At 54.4% G+C, this 27,858-nt stretch overlaps 1 protein-coding gene across 2 annotated transcripts in view; it reads left to right on the forward strand.

Annotated features, from left to right (window-relative positions):
- Positions 1 to 6,494: 6,494 nt before the first annotated feature.
- Positions 6,495 to 27,858, forward strand: part of Clybl (citramalyl-CoA lyase) — a 182,893-nt gene continuing 161,529 nt past the window's right edge. For both annotated transcript variants that reach the window (XM_021644469.2, XM_060391655.1), the window contains exon 1: positions 6,495 to 6,603. In XM_021644469.2, the coding sequence (XP_021500144.1) occupies positions 6,548 to 6,603 (56 nt within the window). In that variant the 5' untranslated portion in view covers positions 6,495 to 6,547. The remainder of the gene's footprint in view (positions 6,604 to 27,858) is intronic.

Genomic DNA, 27,858 nt, shown 5'->3' on the forward strand with positions numbered 1-27,858 from the left:
TCCGGCTGGACGTCCTGAAATGATGGGCTGCAACTGTGAATTAAAACGAACCATTTCTCTCTAGGTTACTCTTTGTTAAGATGTCTTTTTTTTGTTTGTAAAAGGCTCTCTGACATTGTGTCTGTATTGTGTCTTTTTATCATTAAATCGTTTTACTCCATCATCTTTTTTTTTTTTTTTGAGGCAGGGTTTCTCTGTGTAGAATGGCTGGCCTTGAACCCAGAGATCTGCCTGCCTCTGTCTCCCACGCACTGGGGCTGAAGGCCTGTGCTGGCAGCCCCAGAGTTACAGCTCATGGTTCATGTTAGGTCAGGTGGACACTTCTGGGACATGGTGTTCACGCTGGGCTGGCTTAGGGCTCAGCAGCGAGTGGGGGGGCTTCTTTAGCGGGAACAAAACTCTGGGTTTCATCCCCAACACACACACACACACACACATGCACAGGCAAACAGACACACATGCACACACACACAGGCAGACAGATATGCACACACAGACTGACAGATGGACACAGACAGACTGACACACACACACACACACACAGTACATTCACATTGCTGGGCAATTGTCAACATCTGCCTGTAGGACTGTCCCATGTTCCCAGGCTTAAAGTGTTTTCCGTGAGCCATGGCCTTCCTACCCTCCCCATGCCCCGCTGTGACAAACACACCATGTCGTGTGTCATCAGAATGAGGTGCACACTGAGCTCATAGTGAGCCACAGAGAAGCAGCAGGCCTTCGGCCCTGTCTGGTGCCTCACTGCTGGTGCCTGCTGGTGCCTGCTGGTGCCTGCTGGTGCCTGCTGGTGCCTGCTGGACTGGGGCTGGCCACCTCTCAGTTTATTTAGCGTGTTGACCAAGTCCACTTGCTAGCACAGGGTAGCCTCAGCCCTAGAAACGGGCATCTGAGTGTGTACCACGTCAGCTAACAGGAAAGAGTGTCCCTCCCTGAGGAATGGAATAAGGCCTTCGGGGAGCGGGGAAGTGTGACGGGGAATCGACCCCACTGTTCAGAGCAACCTGGGCACGCGCACCCTGGGCACATGCAGCCCAGCCCCTTTTGCTGCTGTCTAGCCCAGGCCCTTCTGCTGCTGTCCAGCCCAGGCCCTTCTGCTGCTGTCCAGCCCGGGCCCTTCTGCTGCTGTCCAGCCCGGGCCCTTCTGCTGCTCTCCAGGCTGAGCCCCAGCTTCACAGGCTGTCAAAGGCGGCTTCGCTGCTGCTCTGAGCATGCAGCGCTCTCAGGAAGTGAGGCTCACAGTTCCTCACCATCAACCTCTCCTGCTGTTTCTTTGAATCTGACTGCTCAAGGGTTCCATGCAAGCTCAATGTTTCTCTCCGTAGCGTGAAGTCACAGGACTCAGGCAAAGGCCACGTGGGCTTCTCTTTATTTTCTTTCTTTCTTTCTTTCTTTCTTTCTTTCTTTCTTTCTTTCTTTCTTTCTCTCTTTCTCTCTGTCTTTCTATCTTTCTTTCTTTTCTTGGCATGGGTTTTTATTTTTGTCTGAAAGAATAAAATAATTCTGAGGAAAGCTGCCTGCAGGGGAAGGAGTACACGGAGATAAGACGTGATAAGCGACAAGGTTTTTTCTGTGTCCTCTTCTTGCTGGTCCAAAGATCTGAGCTCTCTGTGCACACTGATGGCTCACAGCAGTGCGCTCACGCCCTCTGGGTCGCAAGTGAAAGGAAGGAGACTTGCTGGCCTAGGCCCGGCGCGCCTGGGATGTGCAGGTGCAGTGCCCAGCTCCGTGTCTGTGGGGCTGCGCTCTGTGTCGTCCTCTGCCCTCGCTCTACTGAGAACGCCTCAAGTCCGGCCCTCGTTCTGATGGGAGCAGGCCCGGTGACAGCTGGTGGCCTTGGTGGACTCGAGCCGGCAGTGGGTAATGCTGAAGCACATCCCGACGCTGTTGGGTGGGCCCCTGTGGGTCCGGGGATTATCTTTAACGCGCCAGACAAGCTCGTTAACCTGCTTCTTACTGGCGTTTTCTATTACCGCGGTGGGCAGACGGCTGGAGGATTAGCCTGGCTCCGCAGCCCCGCAGGCCTGGCTACCCTGTTTGGAAAGGAGTCAGATCTGCTCATTGCTGATAGTAGGCAGCATGCTAACACGCAGCTCAGCTGGCCAGGTGTGTGTGCCGCGCCTTTTAGTTTTTCTTTTAGCAATAGGAGTCACATTTGGGTTTATCCTGATAAGGGAGATATCTGGACCTCACGTGGTCTAGTTGCCCCTGGCCGCTCTTTAATCCCTGTGTGCTGGCTCTCCACACCCTGTCCGCGTGGCAGAGATGATGCGGCCCAGGACTGAGGCCGCCCAGCTAGCTGACAGGGCCCTGGCCCTGCCCGCACACCCCTCGCAGGCTCTCAGCCCTGCTTCTGCTTGTCTTAAAGAACAAAACATTTCCTAGACTTGTTGCTGTGGTCAAGTGAAGGCAGCGCCGTTTCTCTCATTCCTGTATTCCCACCAATGGTGGGACACGCAAGGAGTGCTGAAAAAGGTTTGTTTTCTTGCAAAAACACCGAATCTGTTTTTCGTAGTTATTTATCTGTGTGGGGAGGGAGTGGGGGGTGTTTTGCCTGCGTGTTTGTCTGTGCCCCGCGTGTGTGCAGTGCCCACACAGGCCAGAAGGGGGCCTGGGATCCTCTTGAACTGGATTGAGGTGGCTGCTTGTGGCTATGTGGGTGCTGGGACGTGAATCCAGGCCCTCTGCTGCTGCTAGGGACCACCGAGCCACCTCTCCAGCTTTAGTTTTCCCTTGAAAAACATCCTGCTTAGTACTGCGTAGGTAATGGAAGATGTTTGTCACAGACAAGCTGAGACCAGCAGAGCTGGGAGTGGGGGGTGAGGAGACGCCAACACCAGCAGGAAACAGCTGTGCTCTGAGCCCGGCTCTTCCAGCTCACGGATTTTCCTCCCGGTGTGCATGCTTCTCTAGGTGGCTGCAGACCCCTAGGCAGACGGACAGGTGATAGAAGAGCACACACACACACACACACACACACACACACACACACACGATGAATCACGGCTCTTTCATACACTGTAGTTCTCGAGACCTTGGCATGCTAGACAGGTGCTCCACCACTAAGTTACATTTTCAGCCCTATTTCATTCCGCTTTGAGACAGAGGCTTGGTAAGTTGCCAGGCGAGCCTCGAACTTGCTGAGGCTGTCCTTGAGGTTCCGGTCACCCTCCATCAGCACCACGAGTAGCTGGGACTGTGGGGACCAGCCACCATTTCTGTTCCTACAGTAGGACTGTCACCGGCCAGGAGCAGTGGCACGTCCCTTTGATCCCAGGCCCCAGAGGTAGAGGCAGGCAGGGCTCCGCGGTTTTACATTTGTGCTTGGACGCAGTACAGTCTACTCCTATGAGCTCTTCTGTCATTTCATGCAGAGGCTGTCCTGGATCCCACTCTGTGCCAGGCTGGCCTCGAACTCAGAGACAGCCTGCCCCTGCCTCCCGAGTGCTGGGATTGAAGGTGTGCACCACAGTGCTCGGCCCCTCTGAAATTTCTTTTTGTGTTTGAGGAGATAGGGTATTATGTAGCTAGGCTGGCCTCAGGCTCCTGATGTGGCCAGGATAATCTTGAAATCTTTTAACCCTTTTCCATTTGTCTTCATTCTGTGCACAGGTGTGTGCATGAAAGTGCATTGCACGCTCATGCCCACCTTGTCCGAGGAGGCAGCAGGCCCGAAGCTGGAGCTACAGATGGTTGTGAGCTAGCACGTGGGTGCTGGGAACTGGACTGTCTTGTGAGAGGGCAGCAAGCTCTCTTAATGCCCGGGTTATCTCTCTAGCCCCATCTTGGGCTCTCGCCCCTCTTGCCTGCCCCTTAATTGCTGGGATTACAGGCATGTGTGTGTGTCTACTGTATGCACTAGGCACGGAGCCCAGGGCCTCGTGCAGGCCTGGCAAACATTTTATCCACTGAGCTACATGCACACCCCTTCACGTGCCTTGAAGTCAGTGTGTAGGAGCCATGCCTTGGCAGAGGAACGCTGAGAAGGTTTTGTTTTCACTGTGTGCCTCAGGGGCCCTTTGCTTCTGCACTCCATTACAGCAAACTGAGAGGCTCACCTTCAGACAAGGGAACAATTATTACTGTTCCAGAGGCCATAAGTTAGTTCTAGGTGTTAGCGGGCTGCATTTCTTCGGGATGCGGGTGGAAGAAGCCCGTGACTTCCAGGTCACGCGGCCTTGGCGGTACCTCCCAGCGCTTCCAAGTGTCATATGTGCACCGTGATTTGACTCACTTGCTTCCTTCCTGGATGGATTCTTGTGGTGACATTGGGTCCCCTTCCCGTCTCCAGACCCTCCTCACACCTGCTGAGCCACAGACACGTTCACAGGTCTCCTGTTAGGGGTCAGACATCTTTGGAGGCCAGAACTTGCCCGGCCACACCTGGAGATCCAGAGACTGAGCCTGGGGCGGCAGCTCAATAGAGTGTTCGCCCAGCATGTCCGGGGTCCACCTCAGCACTTCATAAAATCATGCCGTAGCCCCAACACTTGGGGATGTGCAGGGAGGAATATCAAGAGTTCAAGTCCAGCTTTAACTACATAGTGAGCAGGCAGCCAGCCTGGGCTAAATGAGGCCATGTCTCAAAAACCCCAAATAAATAAATAAATAAATAAATGGTATAGATAGGTAAGTGCTGGAAGAGACAAAGCAGAGACCACGGCCTTCCGAATCCACGGGCGCTGCAGTGTGCCTTCTGGGCTGACGGGGTATTTTAAAGGTTATGGAGTCTAACTTCCTCCGCTTAAGGAGAGGGAGCTGAGGCCAGCAGGCTGGAGCCGCGACCATTAGTTATTCTGCATTTGGCCTAAATCTGAGAGTCTCTTCCTCTCTCCCCAAGGAGCCAGACGCAGCCATCACCCTTATCAAAGGCAGCTCGGCCCGGGAGGGCGCGGGAGGGTTTTATGTCTTAGCAGCAGGAGGCAGCGATGATCTCAGAGCCAAGTTCTATCTGTGCCACTGCTTGAAAACCATTTCACAGAACTTCTAATAGGCCTCTGTCTAAGTGCGCCATTCTGAAGTCTGCAACCGGTGACACCGGCCCGCTCAGCCTTTGAGACTCAACTTTGGTGAGAAAACCTCCATCCGGCCAGACAGCAAAGGAAGGAAAGAATGGACTGTGATAAAGAGCCTTTGGCTGCGTTTTCCTAATTGGCCCGCTCTTTCCCACTGAAAAGTTATTTAAATGTTAGAGCAAACAGTGAGGCTGAGGAGACGTCTCGGCTGCCTTGTCCCAGAAGGTGTTTGTGGCACCAACACAAAGCGAGGACAGAGGAAGTTAATTGAGTTTTCCCCATCATTTCAGGGCCATGAAGTGGAAATAGAACTCACGTCTATCTAGGACATCTGTGTTTGTGAGCTACGCTAAGATTTCAGCAGTCCAGCCAGCGTGTAGCTCGGGGGCAGTGCCCGCCTGGCTCCAAGGGCGCCCAAGCTCTCCTCCGAGCACATTATTGAAAAGGTGTTTGGCCTGTTTGGCCAGGTTGAGTCTCAGATCCTACATCCTGCAGCGCTCTCTAGCCTGCTCTCCTTTGCCCTGAAGACTCCCCGCCCCCAACTGCCCTCTTTCCAAGCTGCGCTCATCCCTCCGTCTTCTCAGGCGCAAAAACTGCAATATCCTCTCATATGCGTGTAACCAAAGCTTTACGTGACTCAGGAGACTTGAGAAGTCAAAACCCCAGCCCCGAGCGGTGTTTTTATTTTGGACGGCCATGGAGAAGTGTGACAGGAGAAAGAATGATCTAGCGTGCGGAGACGAGGTCTGCCTGCTCACAGTCTTAGCACAAAATATTGGTGTGTAATTAGAGATGGGATGAGTGTTCCTGACACCACTGCTGCCTCAGGCTCCACTTTGACCTTCAGGGCCCAGGCTGGGGCCTCAGCGGAGGCCGGAGAGTGGAGTGGTCCTTAGTGGGTGCGGGCAGGGGAGGCCCGGGCGCTGTGGGGCGCCCAGCCTGCCCTGCCGGGACCACAGCGAGCGCAGGAACGCAGTCCAGCACGCGTTCCACATCCACGTTCCCACTCTGCTTGCCCACAGCTTTTCAGACACTTTCAGGGCGGATGGAAGGCAGTGACAACTAAAACAACGGCAGAGCTGGGCCCAGAGACGCGGGGTGGGCACGGCGGCGTTAGGGAAGGCCGGCCTCTGGAACTCGGGCCTCCGCGGCTCCTGCGAGCCCGCAGGCGGGGTGCAGCGCCTGCCTGGGCCCGGCCTGCACCGCTCCAGCTCGCGGGCACGCGGACAAGCAAACAACAGGCCCCTCGGAAATCTGAATCAGCTCTGCAGAGAAAACCCAAGTTTCCCCAACTCGCTTCAGGAGCGCGGCGGGGGTCAGGCTGGGTCTCCGAGGGCTCCGCGCACAGACAGCGCGGAGAGCAGAGCCGGGGGGCACTGCAGACGAACCGGAGCACTTAGGGAGCGGCGGAGGGGCGTGGCCGGCGGGGATGGGCGGGGCCGGGCTAAGGCGGGCGGGCGTGGCCAAGCCCGGCTAGGGCGGGCGGAGGCGGGGCGAGGGCGGGCCACCTCGGGAAGATGGCGCAGAGTGTGCTGCGGAGCGCGGTGCGCGGAGCGGCGGCGCTGCCCAGGCTGTGAGTTCAGGTCCCCAATACCCGCCGCGGGGGAAGGCGGTGGCCGGAGTGGCCCCGGGAGCCTCGGGCACCCTAGCCTGCAGCTTCTGTGCCTGCCTCCCGCCCTTGACTTCTGCCAAGGTCGAGCGGCTGCTGCCTCCCAGTGGGAGGGCTTTGCGTGGACCCGGCACTGGGTATAAATGTTGCTGGATTGGCAGGGCTGTCAGGCAGGGCACAGGGTGCGCTGGCTTCTAGGGCCGCTCTGCAGTAGCTGAGGCAACACATCCGGTTCCTGTATGACAGCGGTTCCCGCACGTTTAGTCTCTGGACCTGCTCACCTTCTAAAGATACTGAGGATCTCAAAGAACTTTTGCCAAAATCTGTTCTTGAAAAAAACATTGAATTTTTGTAGGTGAAAAAAAAAACATAATTTTATATATTCTGAAATTTTCTTTGTCTTAACAAGAGATGATGAGTCTAATGTCATCAGCTTAGGAGTAAATATGTGGAATTCCAGCTCTTGGGAAGTAGAGGCAGGAGGATGTAGGTTCAAGGCTACGTTTGTCTACAGAGCAAGTTTGAGGCCAGCCTGGTCTACACAGCAATACTAGTTGGTGAAAGATGGACGGACTGTCACAGAGCTCGGACTGTCACAGAGCTCGGACTGTCACAGAGTGGTACCCGTATTACCATTTGAAGGAGTAGTGTGCCCTGTTGGCTGTGAGGATCAGAGTCCAAGTGACCATCTCAAAATCCCAGGGAGTGAGGGCTGGAGAGACAGCTCAGCAGTGTCTTCTAAAGATCCTGAGTTCAATTCCCAGCAGCACATGGTGGTTCGCAACCAACCATGTCTATATCTGGACCCGATGCCCTCTTCTGGCGTGCAGGTGTACATGCAGGTAGAGAAAGTAAAGAAATAAATCTCAAAAACAAAAAAACAACAAAAAAAAAACCCTAGAGTAGGAAGCCAAGGTTCATGGTCTAGTAATTTTCACATCTCTTGTGGGCATGGTTCCTTCCGACTCACGGCAGGACCCACGTGGCTTTAGGCTCCCCACTTTCTCCATCACCTGTGGCCTTGCGCCCTGCTCAAGGAACGACCCCGGAACCAGAGTGGCAGCTAAGGGAGTGTCCCAGGCCTGCCTATGAGGTCCCTTTTCCCAAGTGTGAAAAGGCTGGTCTCTACGGCGTGCTCACCCCACGGTCACGGCTTCTAACTGTGACCGCTGCTCCCTCCCTTCGTGTCACAGCCGCGTCTCCACCAGGCTGACATCACCGAGCCAGTGGTGTCACGTTAGCGCAGCCCGCTGGCGTGAGCCAGTGCACGCTGCCGGGCCGCCCCCAGTTCCTCTGTTGGACTGAAGTTCAGCTTTGGGCCAGGGGCTACGTCCGGTGGCTCCTTCCTTGCTCCTAGTGTCTGAACCGTGGCGGGGCAGGCAGGGCCATGCTAGCCCTTCAGGCTTGATCCTGGTCCCAGTCCTGCAGCGTTTGCCTGAGGGCTGGACTGTTTTCTCCTCCGTGCTGCCGTCTGCGGCCATGCTGCAGTCATAAAAACGGCCCACACTCAGGAGCGAACACAGCTCACCTGACAGGCGGAGGAATAGACGGGAGTGTGAACGCCCCGCCCCACATCTGTCAGAGCGGTTAGAGTGTGAGCACCCCACGTCTGTCAGAGCACCCCACATCTGTGAGAGCGGTTAGAGCGTGAGCACCCCACGTCTGTCAGAGCACCCCACATCTGTGAGAGCACCCCACATCTGTGAGAGCGGTTAGAGCGTGAGCACCCCACATCTGTCAGAGCAGTTAGAGCGTGAGAACCCCACATCTGTCAGCACCCCACATCTGTCAGAGCAGTTAGAGTGTGAGCACCCCACATCTGTGAGAGCAGTTAGAGCGTGAGCACCCCACGTCTGTCAGAGCGGCTAGAGTGTGAACACCCCAAGTCTGTGAGATCCGTTAGAGCATGAGCACCCCACATCTGTCAGAGCACCCCACATCTGTGAGAGCGGTTAGAGCGTGAAAACCCCATGTCTGTCAGAGCGGCTAGAGTATGAACACCCCAGGTCTGTGAGATCGGTTAGAGCATGAGCACCCAGGTCTGTCAGAGCCATTATAGAGCCATCTGGAGCCGTTTATCAAACAACCCACGAGTTTTTCCGATGTCGCCCGCTCTCGTCCGTCACTGCAGGGACGAGCTAGCCCCTTCCCAGGCTTGCCTGTGGGTCACACTCCAGCAGGAAGGAGCCTGCTCCCGCTGTCCGCATCCCAGCTCGCGCACTCGGCAGGCTCAGCTCAGCGTGTTGGGGAGGGGGCCATCCCACGCATGTTCCCTGCACCCTCGTTCCTAGAATGGCTCCGGTCAGCACCCTTTTCTCCCCTCCGAGCCCTTCTGTGCATTTGTGGCAGCTGCCCTCTGCCTGCCAGGCGATTTGGCTTTTGCGTTTACTTCATTCACTGTGTGTGCGTGAATGGGTGTGGGCGTGCACCCTCTCAGTGAGTGTGAGGAGGCTCTCGGCCGGCTTCTGGGGGTTGATTCTCTTCCTCCAGCGTGGACTCCAGCGCTGAGAGCCAGGCAGGTTGGCAGGCCCGTGTAAATGTACTTTTCTTCTGATCCATCGCATTCAGAATGTCCTAGAATTTGAACTGTACTGTGTGTAGTCTTTTTAGAGTGTTCTTTTTAATTTAAAAAATGCATATGAAATTTGTTCGTGTCTCGTGACTTAATAACTCAAGTAGCATTCGGCCCCATAACTATTCCACAGGTGGCTCAGACAGTCTGCCGTGGAAGGACTTCCGTAGCTTCCAGGTTTAGGATTGCGCGTGTGCCTGTGTGTATTCGTGTGCAGGTTTGTGTGTAGACATAATCACCTAGGAGTGTGCCTGTTTATGGTGTGAGAGGATTGTGTTTGGCTTTATAAGAAACTGCCGTAGCCAATGCACCACTTTATCGGTCACTGAGAGTCCTGGCGCTTCGCCAGCTCCTCTGTGGCGGAGAAGTCACCTCTTCTGACAGATGGGTAACGCCCACCAGAGAAACTTGGTTCAGTTTGCTCGATGCGGTGCAGAGCAACAGGGGTACACACACACACACACACGCACACAAGGTGGAGGAGACATGCACAGAGATGGGTATGTAGTTTTCTGTTTTAGTTATTTGGAATCTAGTTTACACTTGGGCTGGTAATGTGCACCCGTCAGCAGTTAGGCAGTTTTCTGTTGCCCGCCTCTGCTGAGTGGCATGCCCAGCCTCTGAGAATTGATCCAGCCTGGGTGTGGCATTTGTCCAGCTCATCCTTGGCGTGTGGCTTCCTTCTCTTGGCCCGTGGCAGTCTGACCCTCATTGCAGTGTGTGTCAGGACGCCATCTTTCTTGGCATCCCATGCTGCCAAGGCATCTTCATGGTCTGTCTGCTTTTGACCTGCACTACTTCGCTCAAGGAGGTGCAGAAATGTGAGCTCTTGTTCCTCTTCCTCTAGAGCAGGGGCCACCTAAGGGAGTGGCCGGTGAGTGACCAGAAGTCCCGGAGAGTCACAGGAGTCAAGTGTGCAGTCCCTAGGACGAGCCGCACGAGGCTAAAACATGTTTCCCATAGAGGCCTTTGAACACGTACCAGCCGTGAACAGACTGAAGTGGACACACGGGCAAGCCTGCGTTGTGAGGACACTGAGGTCCGAGACTCCATCTTGTTTCTTGGAGTTTCTCACACGCACTCAGAATTCTCGTGACTTCCTGCACCGGGTTCTGACAGCGTAAATGTATCTGTCTTTTTTTTTTTTTTTTTTTTTTTTTGCTGGCCTCATGGTTTTGTGAGCGTGGTGTGTGTGGTGTGTTACAAATTCAGTAACTCATGGTTGTAATTTGTATGAGTGTATGCATTTTATTTTCGCTATTTGGTTTTGGAGGTCTTACTATGTACTACTGGCTGGCCTGGAACTCCCTATGTAGCCCAGGCTGACCCTCAGTTCACAGAGACTGGCCTGCCTCTGCCTCCCAAGAGTCGTGCTGCCACGCTAGGTCAGGCATGTGGGGATCTAAACAGAGTCCGAGAGAAGGCCGGGCTGAGCGGCCCGTGGGGAAAAAGTTGCGGCTTGTAAAACAGTACACTTTTCTGTCACCGAGAGCGGCTGTGTCGTGTTCCCCATAGCCCGCCTGTTTTTCTCCACCTCGTTCGTGTTCTCAACAGGGTTAGGATTTTATTAGGTCATAAAGATATTATGGAGGAAATGGTGTTTGTGTTTTCATACAGGCCGCTTGGGGATGAGTATAAACCGCCGCCAGTTAAGCTCGGCCGGTCTTGGGCATGTTGCTTTACGGCTTGTTGCTGTGCTTTGAGTGTGCTCCTCAGAGCCGTGTGGTGGGAACGCAATCCCCCAGCAGGGAGCTTAGGCTGTTCTGTCCCGTGAGGGGCTGGCAGTGAAGAGGGGCTTTAACAGTGAGTCCGGGGCTGGGGTGTGGAACCCTGCAGTGAAGAGTGGCTTTAACGGTGAGTCCGGGCCTGGGGTGTGGAACCCTGCAGTGGAGAGTGGCTTTAACGGTGAGTCCGGGCCTGGGGTGTGGAACCCTGTCGGCAGTGCCGCCCAGCGTGTGAGAAGCAGAGACTGACAGGGTGGTGCACTCTGTAACAGCATCTGGAGGTGCTCGGGGCCAGAAGTTCACGGCCATCCTTAGTGCACAGTGAGCGCAAGGCCATCCTGGTCTACCCGTTCTCTAGAGAGTCGTGCCTTCGGCCTCTCCTGCCCTCCTTTGCAAAGGCTCAGACTTAGGATCCCAGTGTGCACAGGGTGATACACAGGGGACCATTGAGGTAGGCCCAGCCAGCACTCTCTCCTGAAGGAACTCAGAGGGGAGGCACTCAGCAGATGACAGCTGCTCTTCCAGGAATGAGGGCAAAGTTTCCATTCCCATTCTTTCCCTTTCGCTTTTGAGACAAGGTCTTACTGTCTGCCTGAGACTGGCCTCCAGTTTGTGAGCCTCAGTGCCGGGTGACAGGCATGTGTATTATCCCGTCATCAGCCACCATTGGAGCAGCAACACAAGATGGGCTAAGCCAGGTAAAGGACGCTCTCGAGTGCTTCCGTCAATGCTCGGCCTCAGAGCTGGGCCTCCTCTCCCTTGGCCCCTTCCCACCCGGTTCAGAGGCGTGCTCACTTTATTATTTATTTTTATTTTGTTTTGTTCTTATTTTAGGGTATTAGTCTAACAATGACATTCAGTGACATCCTCTGCTTTACGTGACATCACGCACACACACACACACACCTGCAGACAGGGCTGTGCTCCTGAGCCGTTGCCCCCACCCATCTTTTAGAGTTTTCCTCTGACTAATTTATAGGACAGACTTTCACATTCTGCGCGTGGGCTCATGTTCTGGACATGGGCACAGCCACAGCGGCTTACTTAGCCCCAAGTTTGCTTTCTTGGGAAACGCAAGGTAAGTGTCTGCGGGATCCCTGGAGGATCTTGGACAGGTGGACGCAGGTCCAGCGCTGTGGCCTCTGCAGCCCGCTGTCAGCCCGCTGACTCTCCAGGCGACTGGCCAGCAGGCCACAGAGGGCTGCAGAGGAGCCCGTTTCTAACTGACACGGGTAGTGTTAACAAGCGGTGTGTGGGCAGGAGCCGGCGGTGGCTGTGGAGCGGCTGCCGGGTACTCCAGACATAATTTCCAACAACAGACACTTCCCATCTCTCTGCCCCTCCATGCGAGCCACATTTAATTTATTCATTTTCTAAAATCACAAGTCTTTGTTTTGTTTTTGTTTTTGAGAGTGGGCCTCGCCGTCAGCTCTGGCTGTCCCGGGCCGGGGTTAGAGGTGTGTGCCGCCACGCCCGAGAGTCCCAGTGCTCGTTTATTTACACAGACCTGTGTGAGTGGGTGTGCACAGGCCTGACTTCTCATCGATTTGCACGCACCTGTGTGAGTGGGTGTGCACAGGCCTGACTTCTCATCGATTTGCACGCACCTGTATGAGTGGGTGTGCAGGCGCTGCCGGCCAGGTCAGGCACAGAGGTCAGAGGACAAGCCCTCTCTTTCCCTTTACGTCCTGTCTCAGAAAACCAACGACAAAACACAGCAGTCCTGAGTTTCTGAAATGGCCCCTTCGCCTTTGGTCAGAACCTCTGTAGACCTCTTGAAAGGTTTAAATGCTGTGGAAACGTTGCCACACGCAGGTGGGTTAGGGGCAGGGGGGCCGTGTAAAGGCATGTGGATGTCTCTTGGCTGATTATCTAACCTCACACAGGCCTGGGGAGAAGGTTTTGATGCAAATGGAAAGTTTAGCATAGAAAAGGCGTGCCCAGCCCCCACGCCAAATGCAGCACGTCTGTGAGACATGGGAGGGCGCTCCAGCAGCGGTGATGGGAATCCACAGCCGTCGGGGCTCACAAGGCCGCTTTTCTTAGGTAAGGCCGTGTTTCTGCTCGTTCTTTAAGACAGACAGGAGACACACGTCCACATGCCCTATAAATGGCTTACAAGTCGATAGAAGACTTCATCGCCCTGTTCTCTGTACCCATGACCCCCTCTCGCTGCTCCAGGCTGCCGTGCTCCAGCATGGGGCATTTAGCTCCTGAGGCCAGATGTCACCAACCAGAGAGGTCTTCCCTGGCTTCCCTGTGACAGGCTCCGGAGCCCAGCAACTCCTCAGACAGCCTGGCTTTCCCCGACACTTCCTCTCCCAGAAGTATCAGGTGTTTGTGTCTAGGTTGCTGGCCACAAATGGGCCCGAGGTTAGGCCTGTGTCTGCTGTTGCTTTTAAAGCAGCTACAAAAGCCTGAGGTTGCACTGTCAGGAAAGGCGGTACTGAGCTGCAGAGGGGCTGACAGGATGGAGCTGTGCCTGGCATGCGCAGAGGACAGATTTGCCCTCCATCACTGTAGAAACCTGGCAGGCGTCGCGGCCTGCAGTCCCAGGAACTGAGAAGGCAGAGGCAGGTGGACCTCTGTAAGGTTATGGACAAAATTAAATAAAGACGATTAGACTACGACAGATCTGATATAAAGAGGGTTATTAGGTGGAGATGGAGGGAGGGAGAGAATGGAGAGCAGAGAGAAGGGAGAGCAGGGAGAGCAGGACATGATGGGGGAAAAGAGAGAAGGGGCGCCTCGATAGAGAAAGGGGAGAGGAGCAAGAGAGAAAGGACCCAGAGAGGGACCACATGTCGGGTGTCCCTTTAAGGGGCAAGATAACCATGCCTTCCAGGTGTGGCTACCCGGTCGTCGACATGATAACATCATAAGTTGCTAGGCAACCCAGAAGCAGGTTTAGTTCCAAAATCCTAACACCACCCATCATCCAACCCCACAGAGCCATCAAACCACACCGACCATGCACACTCAGCCAGGCAATCACACGCTCCTCAGGCACACCCAGCCCTGACCCTGCTTGTTCACACTCTCCCCATCTGTCTCTCAGGGCCCCTGCTGCCCTCTCCTGGCCTCCTTGGGCCTGCCCTCCTCGCTGCCTCCCCTTGGGTGTACTGAGGTTCTGTGTGAGCCCCATCCCTTCTCCGCTCACACCTCACCGACGCTCCCCATTGTTCCCCAGCCCTTTCCCACCGAATGACTTAGAGCCTGGCACAGAGCGTGGCACATACGGGCGCCGATAGAACACCTCCTTATATGGAGCAGAAGGCAAAATTCCTTCCTCGTTATCCGGCGGACATGGCAAAGTCCTCTGTGGATGAGTGAAAGGATGAGTATGGGTGTCTGTGTTTCCTAGATTACGGATTTGTCTAAACATTCCCTGTAATTTAAGATGTCAAATCTCAAGTTTCTTTCTTGGCTTGGGCTCTTGCACACAGGCTAGGGCTGTTTTCAGATTCCACGATCTTCATCTTTTTGTCAGAAAGTTTTCTGAAGAATAAACCAGAGAGAGGCCTGTGCTCACTGCGTTGTTGATGTGTGTGCTTGAGCGTGCTTGTGTGGAGATGGCACAGGAGGCACGCCCAGCCCTGAGGTGCCTTCTCTGCCCCTGGCCAGTGTGACCCAGTGGACCCGAGGCGCCTCCTTGCCGCTGTCGCCAGCCTTCTGTTTGCTTCGGAATTGTCTCCCAGGCAGGCAGGGCCCACGTGTCCAGGGAGAACATTAGCTGTGGGAATGCGCCGGGCTAGAATGCAGGAATCTCCGGGCCCTGTCAGCACAGCGGAGGACAGTGTGGCCTTTCGGCGGACGGCGTGCGAGCCAGCTGGGAGCGCTGTTCAGGTTCAGCTTGAGATGGCCTTTTGAAATGTGTGTGGGCACACGTGGGCATGTTTGTGGTGTCCCAATCTCTCATTGGTCTGGAGCGCACTGATTAGGTTAACCCGTGCTGGCTGGCAAGCCCCCGGGCTCTGCCTCTCTTCACCTCCCAAGTGCTGAGATTGCAAGTGTGTGCCAGCACCTGTGGCATTTTATGTGGGGCCTCACGTGTGCAAGGCAAGCACTTTCCAGTTGTCTGCAGTTCTGGTGTGGGGTGCAGTGTGGGTGCTCCCGTGGCTGGACATCCAGCTGTGGATCCAGCTGTGGCTGTGGCAGAGGCCTGTGCATGCTCGTGTGTGTGTGTTTGTGTGTGTGTGTGTCTGTGTGTCTCCTCAGCCTGCTGGGTCCCCAAGTGGACACTGAGGACAGGCAGCTACTGGGACGCGGCTGCTCACACTCAGGGTTGGGGTCCGGGGCTGCTGACCAGCCTGCCTCTGAGGTCGCCAGCAGCCGGGACCAGCGGGATTAGCAGCTCTTAGGGCACAGACACCTCGGGTGTTAAAATTCGGGTGCAGGCGGCGGCCACGAAGGCTCGGGAAGTGGAAGCCGCGCTGTTGACACAGGTGCATGGTACTAATGAGTCCCTTGCTTGGGGAGGAATTAGTGAAAATGCTAACATTTCCCGGATTATTGTTAGTGAGGGTAAGAAACGGGTCTTTTCATCTTCGCAACCATATGGCTTCCTGCTCGATGTGGCTTTCTCTCAGCACATTTTTAAACTTGTTGGTTTTTTAGTTTTCTAAGGACAACACCGTCCTCTGCAGAACTAATCGCTGGCTTCATTGTGCAGGAAAATTCGGATGGTGTCTTCTTCCTGGAGCAATTTGTCACCAAACAATTCTCCAACGTCAGCAGAAGAACTGTTGTTTCTTTATTACCCAGGCACAGTTCACAACTGTCTGAGGGAAAGTGAAGCCAGGTTCTACTAGGCCTGGAGGCAGCGGCTCCTGGAGAAGGAGGAGGAAGAGGAGGAGGAGGAGGAGGAGGAGGAAAAGGAGGAAGAGGTGGAGAAGGATGGAGAAGAGGAGGAGAAGGAGGAGGAGGAGGAGAAGAAGGAGGAAGAGAAGGAGGAGGAAGAGAAGGAGGAGAAGGAGGAGGAGGAGAAGGAGGAGGAGGAGAAGGAGGAGGAGGATGGAGAAGGAGGAGGAGAAGGAGGAGAAGGAGGAGGAGGATGGAGAAGGAGGAGGAGAAGGAGGAGAAGGAGGAGGAGGATAGAGAAGGAGAAGGAGGAGGAGGAGGAGGATCGGGTGCAGACCCTCTGGGGGCCACAGGGTCTCACTTGGTCCATGATGGGTTCAAGTGAGATGTGGGCTCTGCTTTTTGTTTGGTTGCTTGTGAGACAGGTGTGTGTGCATGCACATGCGCGTGCATTTGAGTGTGTGCTGTGGCACGCACGTGGAGCCAGGACCGCCCTGGACGGTTCTTCCTCGCCGTCTTGTATCGTCCTGCCTCTCTGCACACACGTCTGGAGTGTGCACTTGGCCTTTGGATGGTCCCCGCTGCCTCCCGTCTCACAGCAGGAGCTCGGGGCGTGTAGCCGGGCACTTTTCTGTGTGTGCCGGGAATCTGGATTCAGGCGGTTACTCAGGCTTGCTGAGCAAGCGCTGCACCGGCCGTCTGCCTCCCAGCCCTGACACACTCCCCCAGAGCCTTATCCGAGGTGCCCGTGAACTCCTGGGCACCCGCCAGCCTCAGCCACAGGTTTGTGTCGCCACTCCGGGTTGGTGTGTGTCTCGAGCGTGGTGTGAAGAGGCTGGCTGTCACTGTCACTCCTGTCACCGTCGTGTCCCTGTCTCCAAGCAGCTCTGGCCTGTAGGTCTTCGCTGCCTGGCTGCTCTCAGAGCTTGTGTAGCAGGGAGGCCTGGCTGCTCTTCCTGGAGGACCTGGGTTCAGTCCCCAGCCCCTCCTGGCAGCCCACAGCTGGAAGGAATAGTCCCAGGGAATCTGATGCCCTCTTCTGGCCTTGGTGGGCACCACAATCATGTGTGCACAGACACACATGTAGGCCGAACACTCACACACGTGAAAATACATTTTTTAATTTTGGAGGAGTGAGCTCACTCCTCCCCAGCACACCCAGGCCTGTCAGGTGTCAGGCTGACAGCTGAAGTTAGATGAGGACAAGCTCAGCGTGCCCTGGGGTTTCACGGCGTCTGGATGTCCTCTTAGGAGCCATTATTGAAGGCTGACAGAGAGCTGTGCTCCCGGGAGAGGAGCTAGGACAGGGCACGGCAGGTGTGGTCCCGGGCAGTCTTCATAGCAAAATGGGCGTCCGGGAGGCCAGTGTGGTGCGCTGCTCTGTCCCAGCCCAGAGCATCGAGAGGCCACACAAGGAAGGCTGGGCTGGCCTGGCTCAGGTTTGAGGGGCCATCACAGGACCCTCCGCTGCGGCCCGAAGGCCTGGCTCGCTGGCTCGCCACCTTGGTGAGGGGAGGGCGAGGGCCTGGGTGGGATGGTGCTGTCCCCTCAGGTACCCAGCAGTCCAGGCTGCCCGGAGGTGTTTCAGCTCGCCGTCTGTGTTCATGGCTCGTCATGGTGTCCCATGGCGGCTCAGTCTCCCGCTCCTCGCCTGTTCACAGCCCGGGGGTCCGGGATGCCGTTCAGTGCTGAAAAGCCCCTGGTTCCAGCGCCTCAACCCTTGGTGCTTGGGAAAAGCCGAGTGAGGCAGCAGGCGCCAGGACTGTGTGCTCCCGGCGCTCACTTTGGTGAGCTGGCTCCTGAGCTTGCGGCTCTCAGGTGACGCTTGCACACTTAGTGTCCTCCATCTGCAGTTAATTTGTTAAGAGACCTTAATTACAAACTTCAAACAGCTTAACTGTCAATCACCAGCGCAGCGCAGTTCCCGGTCCCAGCGTTCCGCCGGTGCTGGTCATCGAGTCCCAGGTGGACGTAATTCAAGCCAGATGGCGTTCCTGGCTGCAGCCACAAGGGCCTCTAGTGTGTGTGCTGGCCAGCCGGGCCCTGTGGCCCATCGGCCGGAATGACCAACCAGCTAGGACGGGCGACCTTCCATCACCGTCCATGGTGGGCGCTGCTTCCGCGTGGAGAAGGCCCGAAGCTTCGCTGTGCATAAAAAGTGCATGGAGCTCGCGGTAAGTGCGCTGATTTCTGTGTTGATACTGCGCTTCTCAGAGGGAAAAGCGACCGTGGGGTTGGGAGTGTGCGGTGGATTTCTTAATCATAGGCTGGCAGGCACTAACAAACTTGGAGCTCACAGATGTTGGCTTCCTGCCACTTTCTCTTTTCTCTGTTCTTCCTTTTGTCTCTTTTCAAAACGTGATGAAAGGGTTAAGCGTGGCAGCGAGTCCTGCCTGAACAGAAAGCGAAGGAGCAGCAGACTAAGTCAGCCCCGCCTTCCCTCTGCCCAGTTAGTGGGTGTTACATCCTTAGTCATTTGTGCCACAAAGTAAATAATTTTTGGCAGCTGGGTGACTTTTCACCACTTCGAAGTTTATGACTGATGGTGCTAGAAGTTCTGCGGTCATAAAGAGGAAAACTGTGTGAGAGAGTTTCAAGTTGTGTTTTGTTGTGTTTTGAAGGCTCAAGAAGATACATATTAAGAAATACACACAAAGTCACTTATGTGGAATTTTATTTGAATTTGGGATTTTTAAAACTAGTTAAAATCTGTCATACTTACCTGTGTTTTGCTGTTGTATTTTTGCAACAGGATTTCTCTGTGTAACTCTGGCCATCCTGAAACTTACTATGTAGATCAGGCTGGCCTCAAAGTCAGAGATCCCTCTCCCTCAGAGTGCTGGGATTAACGGCGTGTGCCACCCTACCTGGCCCCTGAACTGCTTTTCATATATTTTGTCATTTAAAAATTAATTCCTAGTTTTAAAAGATATTGAGAAAATAAATATTTGTCATTTCTTAGGAATAAAGATGTTACCTTAAAAGTGCATGTGTGTGCAAGAGAGAGCAAGAACACGGTGTGTGTGTGTTCACTCGTGTGTCTGCAGTGCGGCGTGCACCGGGCGTGTGAGGAGGTCAGAGTATGGCTCCCGGGATGGACTCAGCTGGCCGGGCTGCTGGCGCCTCCACTGGCTGAGCCCGTGGGGCCTGTCAGCTGCTTTCGAAAGCTGAAAACTTATCTTTACTTTGTATGATTTCGAGGTTTCGTTTGGCAAACAAAGTCTGCTGGTGGTTGGCTCTGGCCAGAAACGCTCTCCTAGCCAGCAGCCGGACACCCCCACGCTCGTGCTCACGCATGTTCTGGTGGCCAGTGTCTTAAAGGCTTCTCGAAGGCGTTTTCTTTTGAAAGCAGCTCACTGGCACGGCATTTGGTGTGCTGTGTGTTGTTAAGACTTCATATAAATGTACACATATTAAAACACGAGTTTTACGGAGCCACTGGGGCCTTTTTCCTTGTGTGGTTCCCATGATTGCCCCTGTGCCTCATGGCGCTCCCTGGGCTGCGAGCCCGGGCACAAAGACGCTTTATGTGGTGGGAATGTGCAGCTTAGCATGTTCTTCTAATTACTTCAGATCGAGGGCCAGCTGAGAGCCAGCCATCTGTTTGTATTCAGGTGGGGACCCAGCGGCCGGCGGCTCCAGCCAGAGTGTTGGGAAGTGAGTTCAAATCTCTCCCCCCCCCCCCCCGCCCCAGAGAGAACCTGATGGCTTATTCCTGGTGGCCCTGAGCCACACATGAATCCCTGTTCTTACCAACCTGTGGGGAGTCAGGAATCCCAAATACCAAGTGGAAGAGCTCCTTCTAGAAGAAGCCGAGCCCAGGGCAGGGAAGACACGGCCTCATCCTTCCTGGGTTTGTCACGTGGAAAGTTGCAGCAGGGTGGCCATGAAGATCGGGGCTCATTTACGTGACCCCCAAGCAGCCTGGGAAGTGAGGGCTTGTAGCCGATCATACTTTAGGACACTGGAAGACCGTCTGGAGGACCAGCGGGAAGGCAGGGCGGGATTCTGGACTGTAGGTGCTGGACAGCAGCCCCTTGTGACACAGTTCTGAGTCTGAGGTTATCAGACTCACAGATGCACCTCAGAGCACGGCGGCACAGTGCGGTTTTTCACTGCTTGTTGTGACAGTGTGGTTCTGATCCCGACTCTGGGTGGGGATGTGCTGGCCAGCACAGACGCTGAGTCACAGTGGCGGTTTCCTGAGTTGACAAGAGGCTCTGTCACAGCGATTGTGAGTGTCCTAGCCAGCAAGGTTCTGAGTGTGGAAGCAGCAGCTAGCACACACCTCTGCTGTGTGGGGGCAGAGTCTGGGGTGGGTGTGCAGGCACACTCTCAGAGCTGGGGAGGGGGCAGTGCCATTCACGTGGCAGTGGGCTCCCTGAGGTGGGACAGGACGCAGGCTAGCTTGTGCGGCTAGCAAAAGAGCCAGTTCCAGGCCTGTAAACCCCAGAGTGGGTCTTAGTGTTTTCTAATTAAAAATAATTTAAATTGCAGTTCTTTGTCTGTAGTGTGTGGGCACTGTGCACAGGCAGTGAGGACAGCTGACAGGTGCTTCTCTCCCTCTATCATGTAGGAAGCTCCCAGGAATCGAACCTTACCCGCTGAGCCTCTTGTCAGCCCCAAAAATGGTTCTTTAACTGAAACCATGCAGAAAACCAAGTGAGAATTCAGGGCTGCCTCTGTGCAAAGCTCTCTAAGGGGTGTTCAAATCTCAGTGCTCCGGCCCCACTGTCTGTCTGGCCTCCTCTCGGGACGGGGTGGGGGAGCTGGCCAGCCATCCAGCCTCCGCTTGAGGCCCCTGTGTGGGAAACCCTGTTCTCCCCTTCGCCTGTGAGCGGGGCTCCACTGCTGTTTTTTCCAGCCTGTGGGCCTCCTGTGGGGCTCAAAGGCCTTGCCCGGACAGGCGTTGGCTGTCCTTCCTCTCCAGGTCTGATTCTTTCCACAGCACACGGGGGAGATGGTGAACTCTGCATCAGGACGTGTGAGTGTGTGTATGCGAATGTGTGGATATGTGTGTGTATGTGTGTATGTGTGTATTTGTAAGTGTGTGTGTGTATGTGTATGTGTGTATGTGTGTATTTGTGTATGTGTGTCTGTCTGTATGTGTCTATTTGTGTTTTTATGTGTGTGTCTGTATGTAAGTGTATTTGTGTATGTGTATTTGTATATGTGTGTATGTGTCTGTATGTGTGTAATTGTGTATATGTTAGTGTGTCTGCTCATATGTACATATTTGTGTGTGTGTGCGTGTGTGTGCACTTGCACTCAGGACAGGACATCACGTGGTCCAGGCTGGCCTCACACACACTGTGTGATGAGCTCGGGATGGCCCTGAATGTCCGCCTCGGCTTCTGAAGCATCTTGGTTCGGGGTGTACTGGGTTTCCGTGGTTTGGGGCTCCGTGCATGTGGGCGTGTTCCACCACCGAGGCACCCTCCCGGGCAGCTGTGCCCACGGGCTCCTGTGGACGGGGTGCCTGCATCAGGTTCCCAAGCGCGTGCCCTGTGGGGACACTGGTGGGGACAGTTGCTCCTTGGGGAGCTCTGGCGCCTGCTCACACGCAGCCTTATTGTGTGAGGGTGACTCGCCCAGAGGCGCTGTGCTGTGTTCTCCAGCTGGCGTGTCCGGGAGGGCATGTGCGCCGCCACGCTCGGCGCCACAGGGCTTTGCCCATGGATCTGCTTCTGTCACTCGGGGGCGCAGGGAGCAGAGCCGCCCTCTCCACTGCAGGAGAGGGTGTGACACTCGGCCTCTCTCAATGCTGGCCGGGAGGCTGCGAGCGCTCAGGCTGAGGGAGGTCACCGGCAAGGCTGGCCCACGCCCCAGGATGGGTGCTGCCTGGTGACCAAGGCTAGCCCACACCCCAGGCTCAGTGCTGGCTGGTGACCTAGGCTAGTCTGTGCCCCAGGACAGGTGTTGCATGCTGGCCAAGGCTAGCCCGCGCCCCAGGATGGGTGCTCCATGCTGACCAAGGCTATCCGAGCCCCAGGACGAGTGCTGCACGCTGACCCGCCTACTTTAATAGTAAAACTGCCCAGTGAGATGACTCAGTGGACAAAGGCGCTTTCCGCACATGCCTGCAGACCTGAGTTGGATCCCCATGGCCTATCCAGGGACGGTGCTCCTGAAAACAACTCAGACATAAAGTCTCCTCAGACTGGCTGTGGTGCCCCCGCCCCTCATGCAGCGTGGGTAACGGCAGGTTTGTGAGAGGGCACCCCCGAGGGTCTCAGGGCGCTGGCTAGTGTGCACCCTGAAAGCCGAGGCTGGCTGTGACACAGGCACCAGGCTGCGGGAGCCGGGCTTGAAAGCGGAAGGGCCGGGCCGGGAGTGGGAGTGGTCAGTGTGACTGTCGCTGGCGCCCAGGGCCGCCTTCGCTGGCCTGGCGGCTTTTCACGGAGGCGGCTCTGAGGAGGGCAGCGGTCCGTGGGCTCAAGGTCGGTATTTCGGGCCTGTCCTCTCTCTGCACTCCCATTCTTCTTGCCCCTTCGCCCTGTGACCCCTCTGAGGGAGGCCAACCTGGAGGGTGCAGAGCACCTGCTCACTGTGTCCAGCGCTCTGTAAAAACCAGCAAGGCCGAGGAGGAGGGGCACTCATGCCCACACTGTGTGCATATCAGGGGCTGGAGATCAACCCTGGAGCGAGCCGGAGCAGCTCAGCTCCGCCTTTGCCTTCTACTGCTCACAGATATCACCAGCTAGAACTATAAACCCCTGGACCAGCACAGCCCTAGAGCGTGCGTGCGTGTGTGCGTGCGTGCGTGTGCGCTCACTTCTAAAGGATTCCCTGGGCCCAGCAGTTAGATACCCGAGCCCCTGTGTGTAAGACAGGCTTGTGCAGGGAAGGTGTGTGGGGTGGGTGGATCTGTGTTCCGGAGGCTGAGAGACTCGGAGGCTCCTTCAGCTCGCGTCCTTCTTTATTTAGAAGCCCACGTGTGGGAGCGTGCCGCCCACAGCCGGCCTTCCCTGCTCCCTCAGCCCTCACACACCAGCCGGAGGCTTGTCTCCTCCGTGACACCCAGATGCAGCCTTGCCTGGGCGGGCACACCCTCCCTGTGTGTGAGCCCGTGGTAGGACGGGACAGTCTGGACTGTTCGTACGTTTCTAGAAGGTTCTTAGCAGGATCAGGGTCTGCTTTACTCCTATTGTCTTCTAATAGGTTTTATCCTTCATTGGTCTTGTTTTTGACGGTGAACCAAGGTGTCTCTGTAGAGCCCAAGCTGGCCTTGAACTTACACAGAGCCTCTTGCTTCTGCCTCCCAAGTGCTGTGCTCAAAGGCGTGCATGACCACACCGTAGTCGTCCTGTGAGTCACCAACGCAGGCTGCTCAAGGTCACTACAAAATCGAAGCACCGAAGGCTGTTTGCCAATTTTTAAAAATGAGTAGTCATATAGGTTAGGATGAATTTTAAATGAATCAAGGTGGGAACCCAATAAATAAACACTGTTCATATTTTTGTATTACATTCTATGTATCTTTCCTTTTACACTTAAAAAAAATGAACTTTTTTTAAAAAAAGTTCATTTTTTTTTTTTTGTCAGAAAAAGAAGGGAAGAAGCTCCAGAAAGTAAGGGCTGATCTGAGTGGGGTAGCAGCCCCAGCTCCTGGTGGGCAGAAGTGGGAGGGTTGCAGGGCAGAGGTTGGCTTCTTGATGTGGGCGACCCTGTGGGAGGGGAGCGAGGAGGAGGGAGGAGGAGGGAGAGAAGAGAGGGAGGAGGGAGGCTTCTTTGGGTTCCCCTCTGCAGCAGTCTCTTCTTGAGAACCTGTTGCCTTTTCTCCACAGAGAACACACTGTGGTCTGTCCCAGGGCCTGGGGAGGCTTTATTTCCTCTTTGGAGGTAACTGGAAGTAATCCTTGGTCCCAGGGCCAGTGGTTGGCCATTGTGTGCTGGTCGGTGCTTTCTGTGGGGTCATTTTCATGCCTTCAGAAGAACCAGCATCCTCCTGAGTGGGTTTGGATTCTCCGCACACGATGTCATAAGCTTGTGTTCTCTGTCAACTCCATTTTTACCAGGATGGAAATGCAGTAAGAAATTACCCGGAAGCCTGAACAGAGGAGAAGGTGTTTCCACACTTTGTAGGAGGCGGGGTACCTTGTATTTGTGCTTGTAATTAGGATTCTGACATTAGTCTGTGACACGGCATGGCCTAGGGTCTCTGCTCCCACCTCCCGGCCTGTGTCCTTCACTGCAGCTCAGAGGAGGCGTGTGCGCTGTACACTTGGCTTCTCGGCCCCTGGCTGAGTTGTGGGATATTGATGAAGTCATGATCAGAATCTTAAAAGGAGAGGGAGGGAGGGAAGGAGGAAGAGAAAATTGACCAGATATTCTACCACCTAGGACCTATCACACACTTTGTTTTTAATTTTAATTTTTTGCATATTGTGCCTCCCGAGTCCTGGGTTAAAGGAGGCTCAGTGATGCTCTTGTCTCAGTCTCCTACGCGCCTGGCTGTGCGGCTTTGTCAGAGCAGGTCTGGGGCTGTGATAGGTGAATAGAAACATCTTTCTACCCGCAGTCAGAGCTCCTGGAGTGAACCAGGGCTCCTGGTTCACTGGCACCGTGGGCTTCTGGGCTTCTGTGACAATCCTGAAGGCCTGCCTGCCTTTTGGAATTGTGGGGGCCGTTGCTGTTTTGAGACGGCCTTACTCTGTAGCCTGGACCTCACTCTAAGGCCTGTCACTGCCTCTTGAGATTAGAGAGCTGGTCTGAAGACGTGAGCCCCATGCCTGGCCACTGAAGCTCTTTATTTGTTTTTCTTTTTAGAGGCTTTAGAGACGCTCTATTAATGTGCATGTGTGTGCCCACAGTGCCCACACAGGGCAAAATAGAGTGCTGGGGCTCCAGTTCCTGGGGCTGTAGGTGCTGGGAGCTGAGCCTAACCACAACAGGCGCTCCTAACCACTGAGCCATCTATCTCCCAGCTCTGGCGTGCCTTCTTGAGAAATCCCTTAACAACCAAAGCCAACACAGAACCCTTTGTATGATTTTGAGTTCAACGGAACAGTTGACAGGATGCAAGCTTGTGGGTAGACGGCATGAGAGAGGAAGTGTCAGTGTGTATCAGATTAAGAGCTATAGGCTGAGCGTGGTGACACGTTCCTACAATTTTAGTATCCTGAGGCAGGAGGATTGCCATGAGTTTGAGGCCATCTTTGGCTATAGGTAAAATTCTGTTTATAAAACCAGTCAAGCAAAGTAGATTTATTGCTCCTGGTCTAGGGGTGTCGGTGGGAAAGTGTGTGAGGCCCCGAGTGTTAGAATAGTGATTAATACACCACATAGATATGGTATAAAGGAGATTTGTTGTGAGAAAGGGGGGAAAGGGGAGAGAATGGTGGGTGCCCATGACAGAGAGAGAGAAAGAGGCTGAGAGAGACAGAGAGAAGCTGGGAGAGTGAAAGAGTTAGGGAGGCTGTTAGGGTCCTCTTATCAGCACATACCTGGCAGGGGCAGCTAGTGATGACAGAGAGGTGGCTAGGGCCCTGACAGACAGGCTGGTGAGAATGCTTGCACACTAACACTGAGTGCACACACGCACGCGCACACACACTCACACACACACATGCATGCACACACACGAGCACTCACACACATATGCATGCACACACACTCACACACACACACACACATGCATGCACACACACTCACACACACACATATGCATGCACACACACTCACACACACACACATATGCATGCACACACACTCACACACACACACACATGCATGCACACACACGAGCACTCACACACACAGAAGGAGTAGATTTACTATTCTAAACAATTTCCTTAAGGAAGGCGGTGTGTGTCATAGTGTGTGAGTCTTGTGAGGTCTGCACACGTCATGCCACAGCCCCCCATGCAGGAGGAAGGTCCCCGGTGCCTGGTTTCCCTAAGGACTGTGGAAGCGGAATGTGGAAGGGGTCGTATCTGATTCTTTGGGGACCAATTAAACAGATTCTAAGGAAGAAATTGGGGAAGGCTCAGCAGAGTTAAGATGAGGGGAAGTAATTTTGGGGATAACAGCCGTCAGTTATTTTCCCGCTCAAGTGTTTTCTGAAGGGCAGAGGGCAAGAAGCATCATGCATCCTCCAGAGCTGAGACACATTTCATCATGGAGACATTAGAAGCAAATTTGGCGCCCAAGACAGGTGCCAGATTTTAATTACAGTTGGCATTTCTGAGCACGCTTTTGGCAGAGGTGGCCATCCTGTTGGAAAAGCCATAGATTTTGACACTAGCAGTATGGGTGCCCAGTTGAGAATGATTGCAAATAATTTCCCTCAGATTCCCATCCTCTTGGTTGTGAGCAGAACTTCAGTGGTTCATGTTTAAACAGGGTGTTCTCTGTTCAGAGAAGACAGTTGTCAGTTGCAATTGTGTTGGGGGTGTGGTGTGTTGGATCTTGGAGTAAGGTAATAATTTCTATCTTAGAGCCAGGGGGAAAAAACCCAACAACAATAAAATACGATATTTCGTTACAAGAAGTGAAGTTGGCATGCATTGGGTTTTCTGTTAAGTTCCAGGTCACAGACAAATAAAGAAAAGTATGTTACAGGGAAAAATCCTTTTTAAAAATAATTAGGGAGCTGTCTGTTTTGTTCACCAGATGGAAACTCCGTGGTTGTGGGTGGTCTGTGTGAGAGGGCAGCCACAGTTGGCAGGACTATGCCTTTAGCTCTCTCGTCCCAAGACAAAATCCCAGCACTGACTGTTGTGAAGGCTTAGGTCCACGGGAGTTCGTGCGGCTCGGCTTCCCAGGCTCTCCTCGCTCTCCGAGTAGGTAGGTGACAGGTCTATGGAGCGCCACAGTTGATGTCCATTGTTCTTCGGGTTCTGAAGCACTATTCTTGTCCGGCCTTGCCAGCCGCTCATTCTGACGACAATCTGATTGGTGGCTCGCCTGTGTTCCCTCTTGGAGGTTGTCAGAGCAGAGAGCATGGCCAGAATGTGGACAGCTCCAGTGTGTCAGAAACGTTGGGTGTGTAGCTCACGGTAGTGACCCAGTGTTCGGGAGGCCAGGGGGCCAGCCTGGGCTCTGTATGCGTGCTGAGCCAGCCAGGGCAGCAAAGATGGCTTGGTGGTTAAGGGTGTGTACTCCTTTTGCAGAGGGCCCAAGCTCAGTTCCCTGCATGGGTCAACTCACAACCACCATAACTCAAGCGATAGGCCTCTTCTGGCTTCCACAGCCCACTCCAGGCACGTTCTCCTACGTGTAATTAAAAGTAAAAATAAATTTAAAACCCGGCGGCTGGGGACAAGGCCTGAGAACCCCCAGTGTGGCTGTTCGGGGTTAGGCCGCAGCACGGGAGGCCGGCACAGGCGGTGGAGCTGCCGACCCCTGAGGTCCGAGAGAGGAGCATCCTGCCCGGAGCTCTCCCCTGGCCTACATACACGCGTGGTTGGTGAAGGCGATGGCGCCGCCGCTCACGGTTAAAGATTTAAAGATACGCTGGTGTCTACACCAATTTACTCTTCTCCATGTTTGTTAATAATGAAAACAGTTTCCACATGTGCATGGATGTGACCTTGTTTCTCCACCTTAGTCTTACATGTCACGTGGTCCTACATCTGCAGACTGGACCTTGAAATGTTCTGTGTCTGAATATGAGGACATATATGTGTTTATATTCATATTTCATTCATAAATCTATTCAACTTCCCCAAGTAAAACTGTTAGTGAGTAGGGGAGGGTTAAAATTGTCAAGGATGCCCAAGAGCACATATTTTCATGCTGAATGCAGATTAAAAGGCCCGGGATGAGGTGGCGTGCTCGGACTAGAGCTGTGTCTGGTCTGGGTGGACCGGGCCCCCTCGTGTGGAGCACGGCATGGTGGAACACGGCGTGGCGGAGCACTCCGGTGCCCACACACAGGCTGCAGGCTGTCCTGTCGCTGGACACTGAACACTGGGCTGTTTTTTCAAACCACAGTTTACTCACATTTTCCGCTTGCATTCTGTGGGGCTCCGTTTATAGCACCTTTGTGGGTGGTGCCAGCCCACTTCCAGTCAGGATGATAATGCACAGTGATGGGTTTTAACTAAAATCCTGTCACACAACATGACGGTCCGAGGGCCGCGTGAAGAACAGCACCCCTGAAGCCGCGTCAGGGGGCAC

Source organism: Meriones unguiculatus, chromosome 9 (assembly GCF_030254825.1).
Source record: "Meriones unguiculatus strain TT.TT164.6M chromosome 9, Bangor_MerUng_6.1, whole genome shotgun sequence".
Classification (NCBI taxonomy): domain Eukaryota; kingdom Metazoa; phylum Chordata; class Mammalia; order Rodentia; family Muridae; genus Meriones; species Meriones unguiculatus.